This window comes from Notothenia rossii, assembly GCF_949606895.1.
Source record: "Notothenia rossii genome assembly, chromosome: 7".
In the NCBI taxonomy this organism is placed as follows: domain Eukaryota; kingdom Metazoa; phylum Chordata; class Actinopteri; order Perciformes; family Nototheniidae; genus Notothenia; species Notothenia rossii.
The window spans coordinates 7,192,112-7,220,053 of NC_136905.1; the positions used below are offsets into that span (position 1 = coordinate 7,192,112).

The following is a 27,942-nucleotide window of genomic DNA, read 5'->3' on the forward strand; positions in this document are numbered from 1 at the left end:
GTACATTTCATTACACACTCAAGTTAAGTTTTGAGCTACTTTCCTGGAGTATATCCACTTTATGCTACTTTAAAAACATAGTAAATATAATAAAATGAATACAAAGATAAACATAAAGTAAACAATACATTGTAGTGAATCACGTTAAGTTGCCGGGGTGCCAGTCAGGTGATTTGTTGGAGTCTGTCTTGTCTTTATGAACCTGTGATAATGTTAATAGTAATGTAAAGATTGTTCTGAAAGACAGGCCACTTTAAGATGCATCCACGGCCATACTTGTAGTTCTTTGTAGTCCTTTACCTCGACTGGTGATGCTCTCCTGGTTGACCTCGCTCAGACGGGCCACGCTGCCCATCATTGATCCCGACCGAGTGCTCTCTCCGTCCATCGAGCCCCAGGCTATGAGCGTCGCCTCGGTGACTGCAAACTGCTGCAGGATCCCTGAGGGCAGCAGAGGACAAACCAGCATTACAATAGTTAACTAACTGAATAAGTGGCATAAATCAATCTTACTAAGTTAGGTGAAAGCAATATGCTGATCAATGAGGGTTCTAGAGGGTTCATGGGTCAAAAGCAAATTGGATAAATAGCTAGGACTTGGACCGTTAAGAGCCTTAAAAAACGTATAGTAGTATGTTAAAGAGGCCCTATTGTGCTTTTGGGGGGGTTTTCCCTTTCCCGGACTCTCCATTGGACTCCTTTGTTTACTTCTGTAGCATACTAACAACTCTATGTAACACTCTCTTTTCTATTGGCCAGCCACTCTCAACACACTGTACGTGATAGGGGGCGGGACATCTCTAAGCGGTGGACCAATCACAATAGGGCCGGTGAGCTAACCAATCAGAACAGACTGGACTGTGTGGTTTCTCAGGCAGTATGAGAACAATAAAGAGCTTTTTGAACATTAAAGCATGGAGATATGTCACAGTAGAGACACTAAATACAAATATGAACCTGAACATGAGCAGAATAAGGCCCCTTTAAAATGTGGGTGAACGGGCTCTTTGTGAGTTTCTGACCTGCAGTGAAGCGCGCCTCCTTCTCTCCTTCACTCAAGTCGCTGTAGGCGTCGCTCTCCAGCCGCCGCTCCTTCTCCCGCTCCTCTGTGGTGATCCGGGGCAGCGGCACGCCTCCTGGTCCCACCGTCGACATGCCCCAGTTCTGCCACTCGATCATGTGAGCCACGCGACCCTGCGCCATGCCGGTGGGCTTCGTCACTCGCTCCTTCATCGTGCGGCTAACACCTGGTGGGGGAGGAAAGGAGGGATAGAAGAAGAGTGGAGGAAGGGAGGGGAAGAACAGACATAGATATGTTATTATCAAGTATTTTATTGTGATTGTTCGGGGATGTTGTGAAGAATGATGAAACTATGGATGCCCAGCAGGATCAGACTAAACTGTGTGGAGGATAAACAGTGTTGTCCTCAAACATAATGCAGTTTAATTATATTATTACTGTAAGATTGTTAATTACCTTAGAAGCTGATTGTGTGTAGTGATTCAAGTAAATATGTTTGTGTAAATGTGTATAAATAGAGTTTGGTCACATTTCATTTACTTGTTTTTGAAGATAGGAATGTCAATAATTGAATATTGGGAAATAGTAAAGGAAAGATTTTGTGTTACACGATATTTTTATCACATTACATAATTACTACGTTGCCTGATTTTATCATAAAAATAATGTTGTTTTAAAAATTGAAAGAAACTCAGGTAAATCAAACTATTTCCCCTGCTTACTGTGTTTGTGCATGGATGTATTGATCCGGCAATATTTATTAATTTGTTCTCAATAACTTTACCTAAAACCTGCAATTCAATCCATTTTGTTATTGTGAAAATACCTTTCATTTGTCGAGTATTTCCTTCTCACAGGAGAACCTAAAATAGGCCTTACTATTTGGTTATTTCATATATATTTATATTGAATTACCAGATAATAATGAAAACAAAAATGTAAAATAAACTATATTGGCATTTCAATTAAAGAAAAATATAGTTTAGTCCGACCTAGCTTCTCAGATGCCTGTATTTTAAAGAGCGTCTTCATGAACATGGATGAGGAGAATAGCTAAATGCAGATGTGCTGAGGGGATGATAGCATGTTTGTAATGAGACGACACCATTGTCTGATGGAGTAAAGGCAGGAGAATGGATGTGTCCTTTCTGAAAGAGGTGCATCATGGGATGGAATAGGGCAATTAGGGTGAGGTGGTTGTATGGCATGAGTAATGAGAGGTTGGCTTGTTGACATAACATCTTTCACACGTCTGCTAATCTGCGCTGGGTAAACAGAAGCACTCTGCTGTCTGTGTGAGGACTCACCCTAACCCTAACCCTAACCCTGATGGCTGCATAATGGCTGCACTCCATATTTCATGTGACCAACACATGCCTGTAAATCCCTGGGCTCCCTGACGATGAGATTTATGAATAAATTAAAGGACAAATCTGGACCACATCACACCAGTTGCACTGCACTGACCTCTGTTCAAACCATCCACACTAAAGCCCCGGCCACACGAGGACGATAACGGTCGCATCTGCTACAGTTCACTATCAGATAGACGGTTCGGCCACACGAGGGCGACATGGAAACGCAGAAAACGATAACGATAACGGGTCCCTAGGTGGGTAGATCTGCAAACGAAACGCTCTGGGGGGGCAAACGGCTCCATGTTTACGCCTATACGATCATGTCCTGATAACGATGACGCAATAGTCCCGCCTCTCCCATCCTCTGCTGCTCAGAGATCAGATGCTGGGCTGTCAGAAGAGGGGGAGGAAAAGAGAGGCTCCGTTTTTTATTCTTATATCATTATATATAGTCGTTATTCATTTGTTTTAAAGCTCAATAAATAACAAAGAAGACCTTTGACCGGCACTTTTCGAATTTTGTCCGGAAGATTTAAACTTTAACGGACATGTTGACCGGCGAAAAAAAATCTAACTGAAACTCTGCCGCACGGTCCTCTCGTCCCTTGGAAGAGGCGGAAAGGTGGGTGTTTCTCATCTGCTGGTGGACTACCGGAGAGAATTACAGCAGCAGCACACGCTTGCCTCGGGGAGGGAGAAAAAGAGCGAGAGCGGAGAATAAACAGAAGGGCAACCATGGCAACCATGCGCGGGAAGTCTTCTTCGCTGCTTTTGTGGCAGACTACAGCGCCACTTGCAGGCCCGGCATATGTACTACAGCGTCTCCAGCGCTTTCGAACGGTCTCGTGTGAACGGACACGTTTCTGGTGCCTGTTGCGTGTGGACGGAAGAGTTTTTTGATATCGATTTCGGTCCGTTTGCGTTATCGTTCTGGTGTGGCTGCAGCCCAACACTACCCAGTTTCAGAACCACTGAAAATGAAGCGCTACACTTCCCACTCACCTTGTCTTAGAGCAACAAGCTGTATGAGCTGTGTGTGAGGTGTGTTGTTTTAATCAATTAAACTTGATGTATATATCACTTAGCATAAGGTAACACAAAGTGCTTCCCCAGCTAAAAAACAAAACTAACCCCCGTCCCAGTTCACAGACAGAGACACACTTAGCTATGTGATTGATAACACTTAACATCAACAGAACTCAATAAACACAAGACTGAAATAATGATTAGAATTAACTTTAAGAGGCCCTTCTATGCCTTATGGTGTTTTCCCTTTCCTGTAGTGTGTTATATCGTTTGTTGTGCATTTAAATAGTCTGTAAAGGCTAATAATTTTCTCTCCCACACACTCCCCCCCCCTGCCTGAAACACCTCCATTGGACTCCTTTGTCTTCTTCAGTAACAAAACAAAACAAACATACACTGAAAAAACTGAACCGTTGACTTTAATTAAGTGTAGTATGTCAACACATTTCAAATAAATGTATTAGGTTAGTTGAGAGCAATAATGTTAAATAGGTTCAACTTAAAATGATTGCTTTTAACTAACCTAATAGTGATATATTAAAGTCAACGTTTCAGTTCCTTCACTGTACTAACGCTACACAGTTTGTTTCACAGCCACTTCACAAAAAGAGCTACACTTCCCACTCACCTTGTCTACTTAGAGCAACAAGCTGTATGAGGATGCACTGTGTGTGGTTTTAAGGCTGATTTAATTCCATCAATGACTCAGCAGGTAGTCATTGACGAGTGTTATTGCGGTGTGAAGAGGAAGTGATTCAGGGGAACCCATTTTCGGGTACCATGCTGGCTCCAGCCGAGCCAACATGGGGTCGTTTACCCGTTTACAGCACAGACACACACCTGACACACCTGACAGAGAAGCATTAGCCAGAGCCCCGATGCCGTAAGCATTAGAGTTCCTCTTGAGCCGAGGCAGGATCGACGTGGTGTCTTCCATGGACAGCTGGAGGGGGAGAAGACAGAGGAATGGAGGAGGGGGGGGAAAAGCGTGGAGAAAAGGATATGGGAAGTGTGACGGGGCACACAAAGACGTCGAGACAGTGTGTGTTACAGGAAGGGTGAGTGGAGAGAAGTGATGGAGATGTTGGGTTAATACAAAATCTCCAAATCCAACTTTTTTTTTATTTTACCCTGCACCAATTCTGATTGTGCCACGACTAAAACCTGGAAGAGATCGACTGTAAAGGCCGAGGTGGAAGAGAGGGGGGAGGGTGAAAGAGGTCAGGGTGAGTTAAATCAAAACAGGTGAGAGAAACATATAAATATAGGAGGAAGAGGGAATGAGGTCACAACACTTACATTGATTCCTTCCCATGACAATTCTGAAGGTCCATGCTGAGGAAGAGAAATATAGGAGGAAGGGAGGGATGGGGAAAGAGGGAGATGGAAAGACAGATACATGCATGGGGGGGGATGGGGAGAAGACGAAGAAAAAGAGGAGGGGGTTGAACATCGGACATGCAGAGAAATTAAGAGGCAGGGAGACAGATACACAGGATTTTCCATTGAGGAGGAAGGCAAGAGTCAAGGGCCGGAATGAGAGGGAGAAGGGGGGGGGGGGGATTAAACAGGGATCAGTTTATTTGCTTCGTTATGTTAAGCAGAGTGAAAACGCTACGGAGGGATGAGCGTCCTCTCGGCTTACACGTGCTGCCAGAAACACTGAAAAGCCAGCGGGAAATCGAGCGCGAGTGAGAGAGATGTGTTGAACTTTATCTGATGCTGCGTAAAGACGGGACTGGGGCTACGAGGAGGAAAGGGAAGGGTGTGTGTGTGTATGGTTAGGATAAGTATCCAGGAAATGCATGTAAGTCAATGTAATGTCCCCTGAAGTGATGTATACATGGTGTATGTATGTGTGTGTGTGTGTGTGTGTGTGTGTGTGTGTGTGTGTGTGTGTGTGTGTGTGTGTGTGTGTGTGTGTGTGTGTGTGTGTGTGTGTGTGTGTGTGTGTGTGTGTGTGTGTGTGTGTGTGTGTGTGTGTGTGTGTGTGTGTGTGTGTACTAGGCAGGTGCTATAGGGAAAAAGCAGATAAGCAGCATTCCTCTCTATCAGACACTAAATGGATCGGGACACTGCTGGGTTAGAGGGGAGATGTTTTCACCTTCCTGTAGATAGGAACAGGAAGTAAATTAATAATAAATAAATATAAAAAACTGCAGAAAAAAATTCAAACTGTGCCCCAATATTTATCATGCATATTGTTAAACCCGTCCAATTGTGTTTTTCCTATCATTAGATTTTACCAACTCCTATTTCAGACGGTCACTTGCACATAAACGCTTATATTAGTGCTGTTAAAACTTTTTTTTAAATCACGTTAATCACAATAATGATCTGTGATTAGTCTTGATTAGGTTGTGCCGAATTCTCCGCTGTTTCACGGTCATGCTATTCTTGATAAACATCCGTGCTTGAATCATGGGAACAACTAAGGGTCAAACTTGTGTCATATTAATTAAAAACTTCATTTTTTTGTTTAAACGTTAAGGTTTCCAGAACACATTTGACAGCCCTAGTTTATATATATTTATAATTTTATTGCATCTACCCCATAAAACGACAACTTTAAATAAACAAACAAGATATATTGTTGCATGGTTAGATATTAACAGGTGCTGGGAAACAGATGAACTACAGCTTTGACCAGAGCCAGGCTATGTCCCCTTGTTTCCAGCCATTATGCTAAGCTAATAAGATGCTAACCATACCCTCATGTTTACTGTTTAGACATGATACTGCTTTCAATATCTTCTGAGCTAATTCTCTGCAAGACTATGGATTAGCAAAATCCCAAACATTTGAACAATTCCTCACAACTTCAACTTTGGTTTACGCCTCCCTACAAAAGGACCCATGCATCAAAAGGATAATATTGTATAATACTTGAATGCAATTTGTTATTTAAATTCGCTTTAAAAATGTAACAAACAGGTTATTTATTTCTGAGTGACATTACAGTAACATATCCCATCTATCAGCCTCTTCCCGTTCCTTTTCTACTCTCCTTCCTTTTTTATTATTCTATTTTTGCTCCCACTTCATTGCTCTTTGACTCCCTCGCTCTCTGAGGGTCTGATGAGAGATTTAACACACTTGAGTGGTAGTGCTCGGCCCCTTGAAGCAGCTTTTCCTAAATTGCCTCCAATAGCCCTGACAACGCTGATGTGTGTGTGTGTGTGCGTGTGCGTGTGCGTGTGCGTGTGTGTGTGTGTGTGTGTGTGTGTGTGTGTGTGTGTGTGTGTGTGTGTGTGTGTGTGTGTGTGTGTGTGTGTGTGTGTGTGTGTGTGTGTGTGTGTGTGTGTGTGTGTGTGTGTGTGTGTGTGCCGAAGGGCAATCTGGCGCACAATGCATAAATAAATAATGGAATAAGTCCACCGTGCACTTGGTGAAAAAGTGGAGTTCTCTACATTTAGTCCGAAATGGTTTCCTCTCCTGAGTCCTCTCCCAGGGGGTCAGATATACAGCATGGGATCAGTGAAGCAGCCAAGAGGAGAGGAGAGGAGAGGAGAGGAGAGGAGAGGAGAGGAGAGGAGAGGAGAGGAGAATATTCAGGACATGAGAAGAGAAGAGGATACAAGGTGAGAAGAAAGGGAAGGAAAGGTAAAGATAGATCACTAGATGAGAGGAAAGGTGAGGACACAAGAGGAGAGGAGAGGAGAGGAAAGGAGACGATTTAGGACGTGAGAAGAAAAGAGGAAAGGCAACAGGAAAGAAAAGGAAAAGATAGGTCACGAGACGAGAGAAAAGGTGAGGACACAAGAGGAGAGAAGAGGAGAGGAAAGGAGACGACTCAGGACATGAGAAGAGAAGAGGATACAAGGCGAGAAGAAAGGAAAGGAAAGGTAGATCACTAGATGAGAGGAAAGGTGAGGACACAAGAGGAGAGGAAAGGAGACGATTCAGGACGTGAGAAGAGAAGAGGATAGGAAACAGGAAAGGAAAGGAAAAGATAGATGACGAGACGAGGGGAAAGGTGAGGACACAAGATGAGAGGAGAGGATACAAGACAAAAAAAGAGGAAAGGATACAAGACAGGAAGATAGAGAAGGAGGGGATAAGACAAGAGGAGATATGAGAAGAGGATACAAGATGAGAGTAGAGGAGGACACAAGACAAGGGGAGATGTAAAGAGAGGACACAAGACAAAAGGAAAGGACAGGAGGGGAGATGCGTTGAGAGGAGAGGATACAAGTTATAAAGGAGGCAAGAAGAGAAGAGAGTACAAAAGGCAAGAGGAGAAGTGTATAAGAGAGGAGAGGAAAGGAGAGAATGAGAGTAGAACGGATGATACAAGACGAGAGGGGAGGAAAGGACACAAGGCAAGAGGAGAGAAGACAAGGAATGAGGGGAGAGGAAAGGATAGAAATCAAGACAAAAGGAGAGGAAAGGGGAGGACACAAAACAAGACCAAGGGAACGATACAAGACAAGATGAGAGGAGACAAGGCAAGAGGATATGACAAGAGAGGAGAGAAGAGGAGAAGTCGAGTGGAGAGGAGGGTAAAAAAGATATAGGGATGACGTGTAAAAAGTTGAAGAAGGAGAGTGATGCCTTTTGCTTTTTTTTGCGACTATCCAACAGACATCAAGCAACGAGCCAACCGAACCAGAGACTGTTCCCCTACACCCCCCCTCTCATTTAGGGAGGTGTAGGGGAAGTTAAGCGACTGACATTGACATGATGTGTGACTACTTCACTTAATCTACTAGCACAAGCACTGGCAGCTCGAGTTACAGAGAGCTGCTGCTCAGCTGCTGGCAGGGAGACTGGTTCAAATCAGCGGCCATGTTGGCTCCTCAGAGAGTCAGTATGACACTTACCTGCTCCCCGTCCTTCTGGACCGGCACGCCATCTCCTGCTGAGAGGAGGGGGAAGAGAAGAGAGGAGATATATTAATATTACTCAATCAAGCCATGTCATTTAATCATTCCTTTATTTAAGTTAGATAAAGAAACAGGTACAAACATGAGACATAATGGAGACATGTGAAGTGGGACAGCACAGTAACCTATAGGAAGCTTGAGAACAGGGGCCCAGATATTATATATCAACATATCGAATTGAGAGAATTCACGTATTAAACTGAACCATCACAACACAGAAACCAACACTGCATTTCAGAAAGAGTGAACGTGTTTCCAACTCCACAGCCATTCAGCGTATTCAATCTCTGACAGGTTTGCTTGACAAGATTTGCTTTAACCGTTATGTTGTGTTCGGGTCTCCCGTGACCCGTTTCAAGTTAAAATGATATATTAACCACGCTCTAGGTTTTTTTTATCGGAACAAGGCTTCATGATATCCTCCACAACAGCTATATAAACACTACAACACAGATTTTGACAATTTTAGCCAAGTCTGAAAGTCTCTAAAGAAAAAAGTGTATCATTTGGTGTTCGTGTCTGGGGGGACCCAGCAGAATGGTTTTGGGTGACTCGAGGTCAAATTTAGCCCAATCAACAATCATGTTTGACTTTAGACACCCCTCCCCCTCCCCCTTCATCAACTGTAACAATATTATTTTGCAACATGCACCTGGTCTCCCCTCCCTCTGCCCCCCTCCCCCCACGGGAACTCCACCTTTCTCAAAGAATATGTACACCAACACTTGAACCTGAACACACATATGCACGTGTTCAATATGTGGTGTGATGTGTTTGGGGCCATAACATTACATTACAACAGGATTGTACGGTTATGAATGTATTATAAGTTAGTTATGATGTAGTTAAAATATGATAGTCATTTTTTTGAGTGTTTTGGACTGAGATAAATCATGGATCAAAATTGAACCGCGAACACCATGAACGGTAACAGCTTTCGAACACAACACAAGGGTTAACTGTTTTTTAAAGACAGACAAAGATATAGACCTTTTTACAAGACAAAGTGCATCCACACAGTGTTCTTTAACAAATCATTCATACAATAGTTTCATATCGTTTCAGCGACCTGAAAGGTTTTTCCATGAAATCCAGCAGGTTATTCCAAATGTCTTCTGCAAATGTTTCCATCATAAACAATTATTTTATAAGGAGCTCAGGAACTCATTAAGCCACGATGATCCGGTACTTTCTAACAAAGTGCGATGCCATTTCTGTCTGCAGTCAAAACTATGAGACAACTATTATTAGTACAAGGTTTTCAGCTTTGAAGTATCTGTAATGTTTTGTAAAAAACTGTCTGCCAAAGCAAAAACAAATGATTAATTTGGAGCTACTTATTTACAAAATGAAAGCCTTGAACTCAATTCGGTTGTGATTTCCTGTATTTCATATCGAAATTGTTGACTTGTAATCATAGAGTGTTTGCTTGTATCACACTTTTACCGCAGTCCTCATCAATAAATCAACTAAAGAGCAGTCAGAGAGAGCAGACGTCAGGCAAGACCAAATGCCCCATCTCTAAAGTAGAAGTGGATCCACCCAATGATTTGGATCCACTCCGCAAATATATTTTGTCCCTTGAAAATAAGTTTTATAAAAAATCTAGCAAACGTTTTTCCCCATTGTCCTGCTGACAGACAAACAAAGTGAATAAGTACATAGGAAAACAGAGGACAAAATACAAGAGAAGATGAGAGGAAAGGATAAAAGATGAGAGGAGAGGATACAAGGGGAGAAGATAGGACACCAGTTAGGGGGAGGGGAAATGAGACTAGGAGAGAGGAGAGGAAACAAGGTGAGAAGATAAGACACCAGTTAGGGGGAGGGGAAATGAGACTAGAGGAGAGGAGAGGAAACAAAGGGAGAAGATAGGACACCAGTTAGGGGGAGGGGAAATGAGACTAGAGGAGAGGAGAGGAAACAAGGGGAGAAGATAGGACACCAGTTAGGGGGAGGGGAAATGAGACTAGAGTAGAGGAAACAAAACGACCTCCACCGAGGCCGAATCACGATTTCTAAAGAAACAGATCATGTGTGTGTAAACCCACTGATTTGGATCCGCTCTAAAAATGTCCAAGCCAATGCTACACCCTCAAAACAAGTGCACAACAAATCTGGAGAGTGCTTTTCCCCCATTGTCCTGCTGACAAACAAACTGAACAAATAAATTGGAAATGAGAGGACAAAGTATGAGAGGAGATGAGAGGAACGGATTCAAGACAAGAGGAAAGGAGACAAAATCAAACCACATAATAATTTGGAATTTGTTTACACCAACGCCACAACCTTCAAACAAGTTTCTCTGCTGACAAACGATTCGAAATCAATACATAACCTCTATATTCACTTCAAACAAGATCATACCATAGTAAGTGCTATTGAATCAGTTACAAGGCCTACATTAACATACAAGAGTCGAATAATCAGATTGGTGTAAGTAAGAAGGATAAGTCTCTATTAGCCACTTTAATTCTAATTCAGAATAGGTCAGCTGACCACCTGCAGGCTCTCCTCGTGTCTAGACTCTTTCTGCCGGAGTCCAAGTCTCTCTGTCTCTAATGAACCTCCTCCACCTGTAAATCACACCTGCGTTTCAAGTGATGAAGCACTATGGAGGAGTCGGTGGCAGATCACACACAAGGTCATCCACTCGGCACACTGCTGAGGGGGGAGGCTTTAGAAATAGACGCTCTCTGTTGGATGAATGAGCGTTATTATTAGCCCTCCTCCTTTCTGGCCGTCCAAATCCTAATTAAAACATTGGTTTAATTAGAGAGAGGGTACTGGTAATGGAGTTTAAACACAGCTCCAGTCCCTAGGCGCCTGCTCTCTGTATCTGAGAGGGTCTGTGAGCAACTCTCAGAGGGGCTCACTCCTGTATCAGCACTGTGTGTGTGTGTGTGTGTGTGTGTGTGTGTGTGTGTGTGTGTGTGTGTGTGTGTGTGTGTGTGTGTGTGTGTGTGAGAGCGTGCGTGCGTGCGTGCATGCGTGTGTGTGTGTGTGTGTGTGTGTGTGTGTGTGTGTGTGTGTGTGTGCTAGCATTACTATACTTGTGGGGACCTAAATCTGTTTACACAGTCAAGTGTGGGGACTCGCCTCCCTTATGGGGACATAATGGAGGTTCCCATGAGAGGAATCATTCATTTTAGGGTGAAGACTTGGTTAGGGTTAGGGTTGGGGTAAGGTTAAGGGTAAGGGTTAGGGTTAGGCATGTGTTGGTTATGGTTAAGGTTAGGATAAGTCTCCAGGAAGTGCATGTAAGTCAATGTAATGTGTGTGTGTGTGTGTGTGTGTGTGTGTGTGTGTGTGTGTGTGTGTGTGTGTGTGTGTGTGTGTGTGTGTGTGTGTGTGTGTGTGTGTGTGTGTGTGTGTGTGTGTGTGTGTGTGTGTGTGTGTGTGTGTGTGTGTGTGTGTGTGTGTGTGTGTGTGTGTGTGTGTGTGTAAGTGTGTGTAAGTGTGTGTAAGTGTGTGAGCCAATAAGGTTTTTTTCCACAGCTGCCTTTGACATATATACATATGCAGTGGCGGGAAGTAACTAAGTACATTTACTCAAGTACTGCACTAAAGAACTATTGTGTCATACTTGAGTATTTCCATGTAATGCTATTTTATATTTCTATTCCACTTCATTTTGGAACATTTTACTCCACTTCTTTTATTTAACCTTAATAGTAACCAGCTATGTTTACATATAACATATTATTTATATGATATAATGCAGTACTGTACTACCAATATATTGAAAACAAATCTAAAAGCGTCTTAATATTAACAAACTTCAACATTGAAATGCTCTTACGTGTATGTGTACGCCATTAAAAGAATGACTCATTTAATATTCTAATATAATACTTTCAAAACATCCATGGTGCATAATGGGTACTTTTACTTTTGATACCTCAAGTACATTTAGCTGGCAATACTTCTGTACTTCTATAAGTAACATTTTGAATTCAGGACTTTCAGTTGTAGTTAAGTATTTTCAGATCAAAGTATTTCTACTTTAACATGAGGAAAGAATCTAAGTACTTCTTCCACCACTGAATAAATGTAGTGGAGTAAAAGAACACCATTTGCCTCTGAATTGTAGTCGAGTAGAATTTTTTTTTTTAAATACTCAAGTAAGAACGTCTTACTAAAGCACAAGGCCTTAAAACGCATCTTTTTAGAATAGCCTTTTACTAGATCTTTAAAACCCCCACTTGTTGCCACGCCGGCCTAAACCCAGTGTTTTGATTCTGTTGTTTACATCATTATATATATATTTGTTTTGTTTTGTTGTTGCTTTGTATCGACCATTTTACTCTGTTGCATTTTGAGTTTTGTTTACTCAAATGAAAAGTGCGCTGATAAATTAAAATTATAATTATTATTATGAGTTAATCTGGTTACTCTAAACCAGACCTGGGCACTGTACGGCCCCCGGGCCACATACGGCCCTTTGGTTGACTCTGACCGGCCCGTGTAAGGTTAATTGGAAATTACAAAATAAACATATTTTCTAATTTTACCTAATGCATGGACTAAAGCTGCAATGCTTTTATTTTGAAGTTGTTTTTTATTCACGTACATAATGACGCAATACGTCAAATCAAGACGTGCGCGTTATTGGATAATTGTCACAAGACGACTTTAGCGCTCAAAAATGTCAGCTGATGCTAAAAAAAGAAAGGTAGATGCCGAATGTAGGGTTTTCAACAAAAATTGGACTGCTAAGTATTTATTTACTGAAGTCGGAGGTAAAGCCGTGTGTTTAGTTTGCGGGGAGCAGATCGCCGTGTTCAAGGACTACAATTTGAGTCGGCATTACGAGACGAAACACGCGGAGAAATACAAAAACTTGACTGATGCTGAAAGGGTGCGCACATCGAACGCTTTGCTAGCTAAGCTGCAAAAGCAGCAAGGGTTTTTTACCAAGCTTCACACATCCAAGGATGCAGCAACCAAGACCAGCTTCGTGATATCCCACAAAATAGCTAAACACAGTAAGCCATTCTCAGAGGGGGAGTTTGTCAAAGAGTGCTTAGTGGACTCTGCAGCACTAATAGGCCCTGAAAAAAAAGAAGCCTTTGAGCAAGTCCCGCTGTCCAGGCGAACCGTGACGAGAAGGATTGAGGACATTGCGGGGAATCTGGAGCTTCAGCTGCAACATGAAGTGGCAAGTTTTGACTTTATCTCCTTGGCTTTGGACGAGAGCTGTGATGTCCGCGACACAGCGCAGTTACTCGTATTTGTCCGTGGGATAACGCCGGACTTCAAGATTACGGAGGAGCTGGCAGCAATGCGGCCGATGAAAGGGACGACGACAGGGAGCGATCTGTTCACGGAGGTAAATGCGTGCATGGACACGCTGGGACTGAAATGGGACAGACTGGCAGGTGTCACAACAGACGGTTGTCCAAATCTTACAGGTAAAAATGTTGGACTTTTGAAACGTATGCAAGATAAAGTGACTGAAATCGACGCAGATCAGAAATTGGTATTTTTGCATTGTATTATACACCAACATGTGTTGTGCAAGTCAGTGCTAAAAATTCACCATGTTATTGATGTTGTTACTAAAATAGTAAACTTCATCAGGGCACGGGCATTGAATCACAGACAGTTTGTTGCACTTTTGGAGGAGCATGAGACTGAGCATAGTGACATCGGCTACCACACAGCTGTCAGATGGCTCAGCCTGGGCAAAGTGCTAAAAAGAGTTTGGGACCTGAAAGCAGAGATTCAAGAGTTTTGTGAGAAGAAAGGCAAAGACATCCCAGAGCTCTCAGACGAGGACTGGATGGCAGATTTTGCATTTGCTGTTGATGTGACTGCACTGATGAATGAACTGAACACCAAACTGCAAGGCAAGGGCCTTTTTGTTCATGAAATGCACAGCCTGGTGAAGGCTTTCATGAGAAAGATGCAGTTTCTTTCAAGCCAACTGGAGAGCAACAATCTCACTCACATGCAAACCCTGAAAGAAGTCACACCATCAGCTGATCACCTCCGCAGGTACTCATCCATGTTAGGAGCATTGCATAGTGAGTTTTCAAGGCGATTTGAAGATCTCCGAACAATCGAGGATGAAATGCTCATGATTTCCTCTCCCTTTACCTGCAGTATGGATAATGCACCCAGTGATGTTCAGCTGGAACTCATTGACCTGCAGTCTGATGCAGTACTGGCAGAGCGCTTTAAGTCAGGATCTCTGCTGGATTTCTACTCTTCTCTCGAGGAAGAGAACTTTCCAAACATGAGGAGACATGCTCAGAAGATGTTGGTTCTCTTTGGCTCTACCTACATATGTGAACAAACATTTTCAAAGATGAAGTTTATGAAATCCAGGTATAGATCCTCTCTCACTGATGATCATCTGTCAGCTGTGCTTCGCATCTCCACCTCAGACATTCAACCTGACTTCGATGCACTCGTTAAAGCCCAGCAGAGACTAGATTTCTCTCACTGAACAAGAAAAAAGAACTTAAAAACACCAAATGAGGTGGTTAGACTACAAATGTAGGCATGTAAAGGAACCAACTAGCAGTGAACTGGGACACTTTCTTTGGAAGCCTTTTCTCAAAATCACAGTTCAGTGATGTTCAGTGACAGTTCAATATGATGTATCTTGCTGAATGTTTGGAGCACAAAGACAATGTTGTGATGTCTTAAGAATGCTAAGAAACTTTACACAACTTTCCAACAGTATATGAAACTCAAAATGTGTTTTGTAGTGAATGCGACTGAAAATGTTCACTAACATGAGTCAGAAATTGTGAAAAACGTTCACATTTTGTTTACCATTGTTTTGGGAAATTTGATTGAATAAATTACATTTTTTGTAAGGCAACCTCACTTTTTCATTGCTCAACTATAACATATACTCTTACCAGCTTGTCAAAACAATGCTATTTACTGCTTTTTATAAAGAAATACAATTAATATTATGCAGAATTGAGTTCAGCCTTTTGGCCCGGCCCTCCACAATATTTTTTGTTTCTCATGTGGCCCCATGGAAAAAATAATTGCCCACCCCTGCTCTAAACCAATGATAGTGAGCGGTTCCTCGGCCGCTCTGAGGGAAACGGAGGGAGTTGTTGGCTGAGTGGATGTCCAGCGATGTGACCCACTGACCCGGTGATTCACAAACATCAGCCTCGCTCAGATATCAGCCTCCTTCTGAACTCCGTCCAGTCGCATCAGATCAATGCCAGGGCAGGAGACGAGGGACAGACTTCATTTCAGAAATCGACACTCTTCACACAGTAAGGAAGTGCCCGCTGCAAATCAGCACCGCCTCGCTTCATTTCTACAGTTAATGGTGTGAGAAAAAAAAACTTGGATTTTCTCTTGTCAATGCTCTCGGGATGTAAGGACACAAGTGTTATTGTCTCTCATACATCTACAAGGACGTACTTCCAGGTGTGTTTTATTTCCCCTTTAGTTCGACCTAGTTTCCCTCAACCTACTTTGTGTATTCCTCTTATAGTTTCCCTAAATACCTCCGAACATACACAGCAAGAACATGAAGTGCTTGCACGTATAAATAGTTTAGTCGTCCATTACCAGGGTGAATTTACCTTAAAGGGACACAACACAAACGTTTTGTGTCACAGCCTTTAAAACATCAATGGGTATCTCCACTTGGAGGCTATAAAACATCCTTTTAACCCAGAACTTGTCTTACAAAAAGGAGCATTTGGGTCTGGTGAAAGATGCTTTAGATGTAGCCTGATCTACAGTACAGTACAGCAAGTATGTTTTTAAAATACTGTATTAGTTTGACCTGTTTTAATGTTAACTGTTTAAACAAATGTCCAAATCATATATCTTTTCAGTTTTGCATGTACAAAACACAAAATAAAAACATTGTATTTTAGCTGATGGCTAAAATATGCCCCAGATTGTGTGTGTGTGTGTGTGTGTGTGTGTGTGTGTGTGTGTGTGTGTGTGTGTGTGTGTGTGTGTGTGTGTGTGTGTGTGTGTGTGTGTGTGTGTGTGTGTGTGTGTGTGTGTGTGTGTGTGTGTGTGTGCGTGCGTGCGTGGGTGCCTACGTGTACGAGGTCGCAGCTGTTGCAAATGTTGCACTTGTTGTGATTGTCTAGGGGTTTTTTCAATCCTATTTAAGTTTATTTTTCCCGCCTGTTTTCCAGCACCTGTGTTTCATCAGTTAATGAGTCCCTTGTGTGTGTAGTCTGTGTGTGTAGTTTGTGTTTCATCGGCAGGCCGTCTGCTTTCCCTCCTTTAGTCTAGCACTCATCCCTGGTTCCTTGTGAATCTCTATTTTTCTTCACGCTCACTCAGCTGTAAGTTATTTTCATTATTAAATCATTGAGCCTGCCATGTTTACTGCCTTCAGGTCCAAACCTGAATGTCTTAAAGTGGGCCACTTTTTCGCCATTTTCTTAAATGGTATTCAATAATAATTTTTTCGTCACAAAAAAGTCACTGTTTTGTATCAAAAATATTTATTCCTGGAAAATTCAATTCCGGCTGTTTTGGAAACATAATGTTGATCTAGCTTGGGAGAGATTAAAAAACACCATTCAAGGGAAAATCCCTGCCCAATAAATGCTAGCCACACAGCCAATTGTTATTGTTTTTTATAGTCTGAGCGTTTTACTGTGTTTGAAGGCAATAACAGCGGCTGTCAACAGTCCCCCTGCTCTGCTGCAAATCCACTTTCTTTCTATAAAACGTTAAGGGACAAGGTGAGTGTGAAAAAAACATTCCTGAAAAGTAAAGCAGCGAAACTACTCCGGTTTAGCCAAAATGTAGGAACTACTTTGTATCAGGACTTGTCATTGGATCGACACGTTAAAATGCAAGTGCCACTTTCCCTATTAGAAACGAACTCTGTGTGACCTCACAAGGATAAGTGAGGCGTGTTTGACTTTTGGCAAAGTGTAGAGCGGTGCCAGTTGCTGATGGGCTGATATCATTTAGATGGAGAGATGTCTCATTTTCTGCCTGGGCGAGAGAAAGTGTCCCAGATTGTTCCCCCATCTGGGCTAAAAATCTGCCCTGCAAACACAAACTATACATGGACATATATGTACACCCACACACACATCAAGCCTACAGCAACACACAGTATAAAACACACACTTCTCTCCCTCCGTTTCTCTCCTCTGCATCCCTCAGCCTCATTTAGCCAATTAGCAGATTAGCAGTCACTCGCCCGCCCCACATGAATAGCAATATGGCTCAAGAGTGGACTGCATCACTACAAAGTGCCGCTGGGTCGCCCTGCAGCCTTTACGCAGCAATGGACCAGAAACATTAAGTCCAGTGTGTATTTCTGGCGCTGAATGCATATGATCTAGTGTTTGTGAGATTAAATCAAAGCGAGTGCTATTTGTGAAGTGAGCCACGAGGGGTTTGATTTCTACATGTGATTAGTCAGAGATGTTTACAGTTCTCAGAGTTTCTGTATAGGGGATTGGTCAGTCCTCATTATCCAGCATCTCTGTCTTAAGTCGTGGCACGCTCTGTGTTCCTGCAGCCGGGTAGGTGATGCTGTCAGCAGCAGCGCAGCGTTATTCTGCTCTTGAGAAGCCAGGCAGACTCCCTCCTTGAGGAAACAAACAACAGAGCACATGACCGGAGCTCTGAGCCAGCTTTTCCTCCCCTGGCGTTCTCCATCCTCCCCCGCACACACAGCGGTGCAGAGCTGGATCTTCCTGCGGTCATATGGGAGATAGGCTTATCTCAGCCGAGGAGAAGGAGCGAGGAAGCGAGGAAGGAGTCAGGGAGGGCAGGGAGATGGAGGAGAGCGCACAAAAAAGAGGAAGCAGAGCAGCCGTGCGTAACGAACAACCAAAGATCTGCAGCGGCTGCACTGTCAACTCCAGCTCTGACTGTAGTGGCGTGACGGCTCCTGCTGAACTGGGAAGCATTTCAGAGAAGTCTGTCTCTCTGTGCCCTGCAGCACTAGAAGGAGAACCAGAGGGGCTGGGTGCTTGTTTACCACCACAGCTGCAGGAAGGCTGGTTGCCACGATGGGGCACCGGCTTGGATGGCAGCCCTCTCCCAGCGAGACGTGCAGATGTCGGCTCCAGCTCCAGAGTTCAGCAGGAACACAGCTGAGAGGGAGAGCATGGTGGAGGAGAATTGAGCTAAGAGTGTCTCAGGACATGATCTGCACACATGTAGGCACCCGAGCACAGAGTCCAGGTTCCTGCCATTCATTAAGGAAATGTCATTCCAAGTCTACATGACCCTGGCCTGACACGCCTCATTAACCTGTTAAGCCTCAAGCCTGTTTTTCAGGTTTCAGGCTCGAAAATGACATTCCCAGAACAAATGACCATCTTCCCTTCTAAAAGGTTTAAATTAATAGTCTTTTTTGCTCAAAGTAATGATAAACCTGTGAAAAAAGGTGGCGTCTCTGCGCATGCTAGCTTGCAGCAGAGGGGAGAAATAGCCCTGCTCTGATATCAAGCAACTGAAAAGCTGTTTTATTGCTTATAGATTATCAGAACATTTCAAAGGGGACGCAGCCACATTGGATATTAACCTATGGATTAACTAGAGCATTGTTTTTATCGTTTTAATGCCATTGAAGACCAGTTTCGACCAGACAAAGACGAAGGTAAGCCATGTTAGCGTTGTGGGCTACCTAGCGCCACTTATTTTGATGTACGTTTTTGTTGATAACGTCGCAAGTTTGTATCTTTCAGTGTTGAGGTGGGCAACGTTAGATTCTGTGTCTCCTTGCGATCCTAAATGATGTGTTGGATGTGCACCTAGGATAAGTAATAAGGGAGCTAGGAGTGATTATCGGTGCAGTAATAGGTTAGCATTTTTCACTCAGGGGTCATTTAGATGCTTCTTATGAGACTTGTGTTTTGTTTTGGTAAAAATGGTTTATTTCGTCAGTTAGCTGAGATTATTCCCGTTAATCTGGTATAACACATTAATAGGTTCTTAAATATTAAGATCCCCTGAGACACAGTGTCGTGAAAAAAAAGAAAATAACCCACCGGCGGGGACCTTGGGGCTTAACAGGTTAATACGCCGGTGCAGTGATGAATATTTTTGCAGGCCGACTCTGGAAGTAAGCATTGCAATGACTCTCTAAAAAATGAGCTCTGTGGCAAACATTTATGATACTAACAGGTTTTTGTTCAGCAGGATAATCTCCACATATTAACACCAGATGGCATCACCAATATTAAAAAGCTAACATTAGGATATAAAGGAATTACATCACGGTCACATGTCTTCATGTCACCACCGCTAAGCTAAAGGAGGCTAATGTTCGGAGGGATTACGTTTACTGTTCTCATTTAGCCACTTGTTAACAACCGCCATTTTTATGACACACATTATCCTCTGACAGAAACGAGTGGGGTATTTGCTGATGTATTTTTTGATATCTCTTAGGCTTGTGTCAGTTTGTGTTTCAGGCATCTAACCAAAAACATACAACAAAATAAATTGACTTTGATACCTGGAAGTGCTAAAATGCTAACTAATCTTCAAGTTTTAGGACTCATTCCTGCACCAGTCTTAATGTCTATGTGACTGCAATCCTGTGCAGATCTCCAGCACTGATGTCATCCTTGCACTGGAATCTGCAGCATCTTTGCACAGCGAGCCGCAGCCCATCAACCTGATCACTTCCATAAACATCCTAATGGCCTGCTAAGTATATAATGACAATTAAGACCACAAACGGAAACCGGGCTGCTATCCGACTCTGTATAGATGAAAGGAGGAAACCTGCTCAGCCAGTTTTAAAAGACTACACGTTGTTTGCAGGATATCTTTATGTTCGCTTTCCTTGATATTCAAAGGAGTCTTAGGACGAGGACGTGGCCTCTTCTCCTTATCAGCACTAAAGTGGTTAGCATAGCTACAGATAACACTGAGACAACAAGCGCACTAACGCTGAGTGCATCAACAAATGCACATAAATTCACACTCACTCATAACCACACACACACACACACACACACACACACACACACACACACACACACACACACACACACACACACACACACACACACACACACATCAAATTGTGGAGATGCATTTCTCTCTTTCACAGCATTATGTTTCAATTTCATAACACACTTTGTGGCTGAGTCACTTTGTTTACAGAAACGCTTGCCATCATGTGCCCACACACAAGACTCTTACTTCTGATCTGCAGGCGGAAAATGATACACACACACACACACACACCCCCACACACACACGCACACACACACACACACACACACACACACACACACACACACACACACACACACTCACACACACACACACACACACACACTTAATCAATCCCCCCTCCAGTAATGATCCAGGCTTGTAACCTGGTATCCAGCGACAAGGCAAAAAATGAATAGCACACAGTAGAGAATATGACGCAGAGGCACTCACATAAATCTGTAAGTAAAGACCCTTTGCTGTGTGAGGCCTTGGGTACACGCACATGCACACACACACACACACACACACACACACACACACACACACACACACACACACACACACACACACACACACACACACACACACACACACACACACACACACACACACACACAGGTAAGGGTCATCAGATCCCCCTTGTCTCTGAGGCACTACATCACTGAGTCATTCACCTTGGATGTGTTCATGTGTGCAAGGCTTTTCCAACCTGGACAGAAGACAATCAATCAGCCTCTCTACGTCCGGCTGCGAGATGTTCCAGTTTACAGGCTCTTTGCAAAATGGCACTTCACTTGTTTGTCTGTGAAGGCATGTGGTGTGTAAAGCGAGGGTCGAATTTTGCTAATTTTTGGGACAATTTTGCATATTTCTGCAAAAATGTCACGTTCTAAAATCTGCCCAGCTCTATTTTTCATATTTTATAGTATTTGTTCATATTTTTCATACTTGTTCTCTTCTATTTGTTTTGTTTCTTGTATCTATTATTTACAGTTTTATATATTTCGATTTTTGTAAAACTGTTATATATATTTATTTTGTATTTCATTTTCTCTTACTATGTTTGTAGAATGCACCAAGACACCTAAACATTCCTTGTATGTGAGACCAGCTTGGCAGCAAACCAAATTGTGATTCATATTCTGAAACATTTCCTACAAAATCTTTTTTTAATTAAAAAGCTATCCAGTTTGTAATGATATCTTAACACTAGCTGCTGTATAATGAATTAACTCACATCTAATAGTCTAACAAAATGACAGGATCAAGGCCTCTTCATTTCTTACAAGATGTGCCCTCTTTTTGATTTGATACATCTCATGTGTTGCTACCCTCCTAGTTAACACTGTGTGTTTTTAATGATGGGTTGTGTTAATATGGAGCTTTGCTGTAGGCTACTTGGGAGAAGCCAGATAATTGTTTTCCCTTATGTGCACAACAAAGGCACATCTGTCCATCAGAGTGGTGAAGCAGAGGTTTCAATAATATATTCACACCCACTTATGTGCAAATAAATATAGCAGCAAGGGCGCGATGAGACACTCCAGGTCATTCACAGGCCCATGCATACATACATGTCAACAATTACATTAGCTAAACTAAACAACAATTATTATTTTGTACAATATCTTAAGAAATAGAAACTGCACTGAACATTTGCACATTTCTTTGACAATTTTGCCCATTTCTGCACAAATCTACTGCCCACATATGAGCAGATAAATATAGCAGCAGGAGCGCGGTACTATAGGAGGCGGATGTAAACACGAGGTCATTCAGTTTCAAGCATTCAACACATACATACATACATGGAGACACATATACTGAACCCAGGTACTGTTTCATTTTCAAATTACTATATGAAACAAAAATAAAGCTTTTTCCCAGTAGAAAATGCACTTACTGTGAACCTTTGCATATCTTTGGGACAATCTATCTACGAAACGAACACTTCTAAAAGCCTCAAAGCTCTTCCATTTGAATGCAGGTATATTTGACATGTTTTCATGTTTAGATGTTTTTATTGTTTTTCTCCTCTATGTTAATTGTATCTTTTTTTATAGTCTGCAACTTGTTTTATGTCATGCACCAACACAACTAAGATAAGGCATAAACCAAATTCTGAATGTTACAGCATTCTGAAAGATTTCCTACAAAAATATTTTTTTTTTGTTTAAAAAAATGAAGTTTTAAATCATATCTGAACACGAGCTAATAAACATTAACTTAACCTATATCGAATAGTCTAATTTGGGAGATGATCTGCTTTAAATCAGGAATTATCTGATAAAATCACGAGCAGAAAGGATTTCAATAATCCTTTCTGCTCGTGATTTGATCAGATCATTCCTGATATAACTGCACATTTGATGCCAGCTTTCAGCATGAGAAACTCTGTGCTACAAACACATTCACATAAAACACGCACGCACGCACACACACACACACACACACACACACACACACACACACACACACACACACACACACACACACACACACACACAGCATCTGCTCTTAGTGCCTGAATCAGTGAGTGGTGTGTCAGCAGTGGCCCTTTGCTAACTAAGAATAAAGTGAAGAGTGAGTCTGCTCAGAGGCTAACAGAGAGTTGTCATAACGTCCTGCATGTATATATATAATTTCCCCACTACTGCCTGACCCATCGCATTAATCTTCACACTGCACACTATGCCCTAAATTATACAGAGATGAATGTTTCCAGCACTCTCAGGTATGGTCTGGCTATAACTGGATGAAGAAAGATGATTTTGTGAGTAGCTTTCAACCATAAATTAACGCAGTGCCAACAGTACATCTGTAAATGTGATCATGGTGTTGTGACTGAATTACTAACACTGTGTTTGGCATCTGTGGAAATGAAGCTTACACAAGCTGTGTACCACACACACACACACACACACACACACACACACACACACACACACACACACACACACACACACACACACACACACACACACACACACACACACACACACACACACACACACACACACACACACATACACACACACACACACACACACACACACACTGACACTTGTCACTGACGAGAATACAGTCTGCGGTTGTTTTGCAGCAGATCCCACTGCCTCTTCCTCGCTGATGAGGTGAGGAAGAATGTGCTCCTCCTATCGACTGCTTCTCAAGGCCTCTAGCTCTGAAGGGATGATGGATGCAGACATCCAGTGCGTCTCCACCTGAACCGAGGTGCTGAGGGCAGCTGGGCTAAAGCACGGTAAGAAGGTCAGTTTAAAACATAACCTTCAATGATGAGGAATTTATTTTTCAATAGATTATTTGAGACTAAACCTTTTTTTTTGCCAAAGAAACTGTTTTAAACTACTGAAGGTTCAAGTAAACTTAACCCAGCCTTGGTCAGCACTCATTTTCCAACAAGGTTTGGAAGAATAACCAAACAAAACAAGTATAACCTTCACAGAAAGCTGAATCCAGGCATCCCAGGCCAAGCGTTAGCGCTGCAGGACTTAGCATAACACAGTGACATCACACAATTGTATTGGCTAGCGCTCCAACACATTGTGCGTGATAGGCTAAGGGGCGGGACATCTCTAAGCGGTTGACCAATCACAACAGAGCCGGCCAGCTAACCAATCAGAGCAGACTGTGCTCTGGTTTCAGACAGAGGGTGAAAAGAGGTAGAAAATAAAGAGCTTTTTGAACATTAAAGCATGGAGACATGTCACAGTAGAGACACTACATACACACATGAACCTGATTCTAAAATGTCCTCTTTAAATGTTATGTCAGGATGCTGCTCATATTAATCAGCCCATTTTCTCTCAACACCTATGAAGTTTTTCTCCCTATTCAGATAACGGCCCATGGTTGTGGCATTTTTAGCATTTCTGCCTTGTCCCATGTTAGAATCTGTTTACAGCTTTTTGAGATGTCGCTACAAAATCTGATAACAGATCCTCAAGATCAGCGCTGAACTCAGACTGAAACATCACACAAAGGCAGACTCTGCAAAATCTCCTTTCCATTTACGGCCATCGAGCATTGGAGTTTTGCTTCTCGCTGTTTTAATTCTTTGTTGTTTGTTATGTGTGTACAGGCCCAGGAGACTGCAGATGGAAATGAGCTACTAGCTAAATCTGGCATGAATAATTTCTTCCCCTTCTTGAGATGACTTGATTTCTATGCATGGTCCTTGTTTATTAAGGGTATACTGATAACAGACTGACAGGGGTGAAACATGACCTCACATAGGAAAAGTTATCTCACAGGAAATTCTGCCTCCTTTAGGTTTTTAGCAGCAAAACTCCTCGGTATTGTTTCAAATAGACTTCTTGTTTGGCGCAGAACTCCCTGAAGGCAACGCTCTCCCCTGTGTGGAGGTACAGATCTGAGGGAACATCTCACTGGTGTTTCTGCTGCGGCTGTCGACGGGAAAACATGCATCGCTGTGTTTGTTTTCTTTCCCTCATGTTTTTATGTTGTGTGTTGATGCATAAATGGCTTCACTTTGTCATGTGTTGCAGAATGACAATAACATCTAAGCTCATTGTCTCCGTGCATGAGGGTCTTAAAGATAATGCTTTTCAGCCTGGAGCTTCTAACGTGTGGGGTTTTCTGTTTGAATGAATGTGTACCGCCCACCTCTCATAACAGGATGTATTTATGGTAAAGTGTTGACACTAACCGGGGATAATATAGCTATTGTTATCACTAAGAATATTGCACTATAGTTTCTTCTGCGTCACCAAAGCTTGTCACAATAATTACATTAACGACCGTTACGTACTTACAGATGTGACCTTGATCGTATTTGATAACCTCGATTATGCCCGTTGTGTTTACATGCCTGTTTGTTTACATAAGAATGTCAGCTACATTTTAACCAACAGTCATCGGGAATAAACAGCCAGGTTTTCACTCTTAAGAGAACGTAAGCCAGCACACTTTAAGCACTTTTAATAACAGAGCCTGAGAGTACACTTTTTTCAATTTGCTTCTTGTGTGCCTATATTTTATTGATGTTATATTAAAAAAAATCACAATCCTATTGCAATACCTGAATATTCTGTATGATGAGAGTTGCATTGCACTTTAAAGGATTATTCTTGCATTATTGTGCCTTTATTTTATCGTTATATCAGTAGCCTAAAAGTGTCTTCTAATTCCCAGTCTTTTTAGGGAATATATCGCCCAACATATCATGACAGACCTAGTCCATAACATGTAAGTAAACAGTGCAGAATGTAGTCCCTCAACATGCTGTTCCCAGTGTTTCCCACACGGACACAACTCTTGCCATACTACAGCATTGCTCGGGTACACACAGATATCAGATATGATGGAGCAGAGAGAGATAGAGTTACCGGAGGGCAGGCAGACACACCGGGGCTACTCCCGCCCGTACAGATGCTGCTCCTCTTGTTGATCTCCGCTTGGCAGAGTGGATTGCAAATGAGAAGGCCGATCAATAGCACACACTACAGCCATCCTCACCCAGGGTAAACACAACCAGGCCTGCAGACTGCTCCGCATCCCGCTGCTAACTGGAGAAACTCGGGCACGCGGGCCACTTCTCGTAACGACTGTTTGTCTCCACACAGATGACAGTGCTGACATGCGGGGCTATTTGCACCACTACATGTGACTGACAAGTGTTTGTTGCATAGACCCCTTTTTCACAGCTCAACATCACGTACCCACTGATTTAGACGGTTAAACACCTGAACTTTTGAATCCATAACATTCATCTGTCTTTAACTTATATACATCAATATTCCAATTACTTGTATATAGACTCTTCTTGCTGTATTTCTATTCTATTTGATCTGTTTTATTGTGTTGCACTGTTCGACGAGCCTGTGACCTAAACATTTCATTTTCATAACTACACTGTGTACAAATGAAAATAAAAGCCTTGAATACCTTGACTGAATGCCTTGAAACTATAACCGGAGCAGCCTTATTGAAATGTTGTCTAAACAACAACAACAATGGGTCAGAATCAGATTAATCGTGTCCGAAAAGCCTTTATGCCCTCTTCTCTTCAATACCATCATTTCTCCCCGCTGTGCTGCGTAAGGTCTCCTGTCATGACCTGAGTGTTGACAGAGCATCTTAACTCTGCTGCTCTGCAATGTGTCCAACACTGAAACACCGCTCCTGCTGTATTCAGATCACACCTGCTTTCCTAACTGTGTCATGTGCTTGCATATCCCAGATATATTGAAAACGCTCCTGCACATGCACACAGTGGAGATGCAGCCTGTAACCTGTCTTTGACATCCATGACCCCTGCTAAGGTTATGCACGTCTCAGAGTGACGTAGGACGTGTTCGGAGACATGCGTTCGATGTGTTTAAGAGCCTGATGTGATAAGTGCTTCATTCGGATTTCAACGCAAAGGAAGTCTGTGTTTATGTGTACCTTTGCAGCTACATGCTAAGACGTCCTGGCTATGCACTGCAACATATTTGAACTATACTGACGTTTTTTTACACGTACAACCCCTCCGAGTGTTTCCCCACGTTGCAGCAGTTTAACATGTCATCTGTGTGTTTATTCAGGGGGGTTCTCACATGAAAACTCCCGACAATCCCACACACCCTCTCCTGCACGTATTCTCCCTCTCCCCATCACCATCACCATCGGTCCGTCTCCCCCCTCCTCCCTGCACTGAAATGCTTCCTCTGCTGCTCGTTTCTTTGATCCCCCATCTATCCATGCAAATAACAACAAAGTGTGCATACGCCCCTGACAATGGCATTATCCCTTGTGTCCTTTTCCCCCTTAACCCCCGCCCCCCCCCCCCTCTCCCGGCTCTATAAATAAGCATTATTACAGCGTTTCCCTCTCTCCATCCCGCTCTGCCACACACACACACACACACACACACACACACACACACACACACACACACACACACACACACACAGCATCCTAAATCAGGGGATGGAAGGAGGGAGGAAGGGGGAGAAGGGTGGTGGGGGAGGCAAACCACACACACATTTGAACCCATATTGTCTCTGACATCTCTGCCTGTATTCCGTGTCTTCTGTGACTATACATTTTGCTCACACACCGCGCCGATAGATAAAACAAACACCTGAGACACACACACACACACACACACACACACACACACACACACACACACACGTATAAATGTAAAGCCGGTCCTTACACAGTCTCGCGCAAGACCCCCCATCCTCCTCCTCCTCATCCTCCTTCTCCCCCCCAACCAAACCCCCTTCTAGTCTGCAATGAGAGAGGGAAGAGAAGCGGGGCTTACTCAGTGTCCTGGAGCCGATGCATCCCATGGTGTATTCACAAAGGCCCTGGATACAAGCGTGGAAGTGTTACCCGGACACCGAGCATTCTCCCTCTTCCTCCTGCGACTCTCTCTTTCTCTCAGCTTCTCGCTTCTTTCCCCTCCCCGTGCTCTCTCTCTCTTTTCTCCTCTCTCCCTCTCTCATGCGCTTGCTCGATCCCCCTCTCTCTCTCTCGCTCTCTCTCTCTGCTCTCTCTCTCTCTCTTTCTCTCCGGTGCAGTGTCTTAGAAGAGATCCGGTTAGTAAGTCAGTATGCCTGGAGGAGATAGAACTAAATAAAGATGCGAGGAGGGCGTTATTAGCATTATGTAAACAGATGTCTTCTTTTTTTTATAATCTAAATATCTTTCCAGATATCCATTCTAACGTGCAGCCTTTTGTTACATT

General features: G+C 42.9%; 1 protein-coding gene across 6 annotated transcripts in view; it reads right to left on the minus strand.

The window, feature by feature from the left end:
• Positions 1 to 27,691, minus strand: part of fam131bb (family with sequence similarity 131 member Bb) — a 38,888-nt gene extending 11,197 nt beyond the window's left edge. The window contains exons 1-6 of one of the 6 annotated variants that reach the window (XM_079691472.1): positions 27,517 to 27,691; positions 8,229 to 8,263; positions 4,705 to 4,740; positions 4,246 to 4,348; positions 1,023 to 1,247; positions 301 to 441 (exon numbers count right to left, since the gene is read on the minus strand). In XM_079691472.1, the coding sequence (XP_079547598.1) occupies positions 301 to 441; positions 1,023 to 1,247; positions 4,246 to 4,348; positions 4,705 to 4,740; positions 8,229 to 8,263; positions 27,517 to 27,544 (568 nt within the window). In that variant the 5' untranslated portion in view covers positions 27,545 to 27,691. Of the gene's footprint in view, positions 1 to 300; positions 442 to 1,022; positions 1,248 to 4,245; positions 4,584 to 4,704; positions 4,741 to 8,228; positions 8,267 to 27,516 lie in introns of those variants that run through there. The other 5 variants (XM_079691471.1, XM_079691475.1, XM_079691474.1 and 2 more) reach the window with 5 other exon arrangements.
• Positions 27,692 to 27,942: the final 251 nt, after the last annotated feature.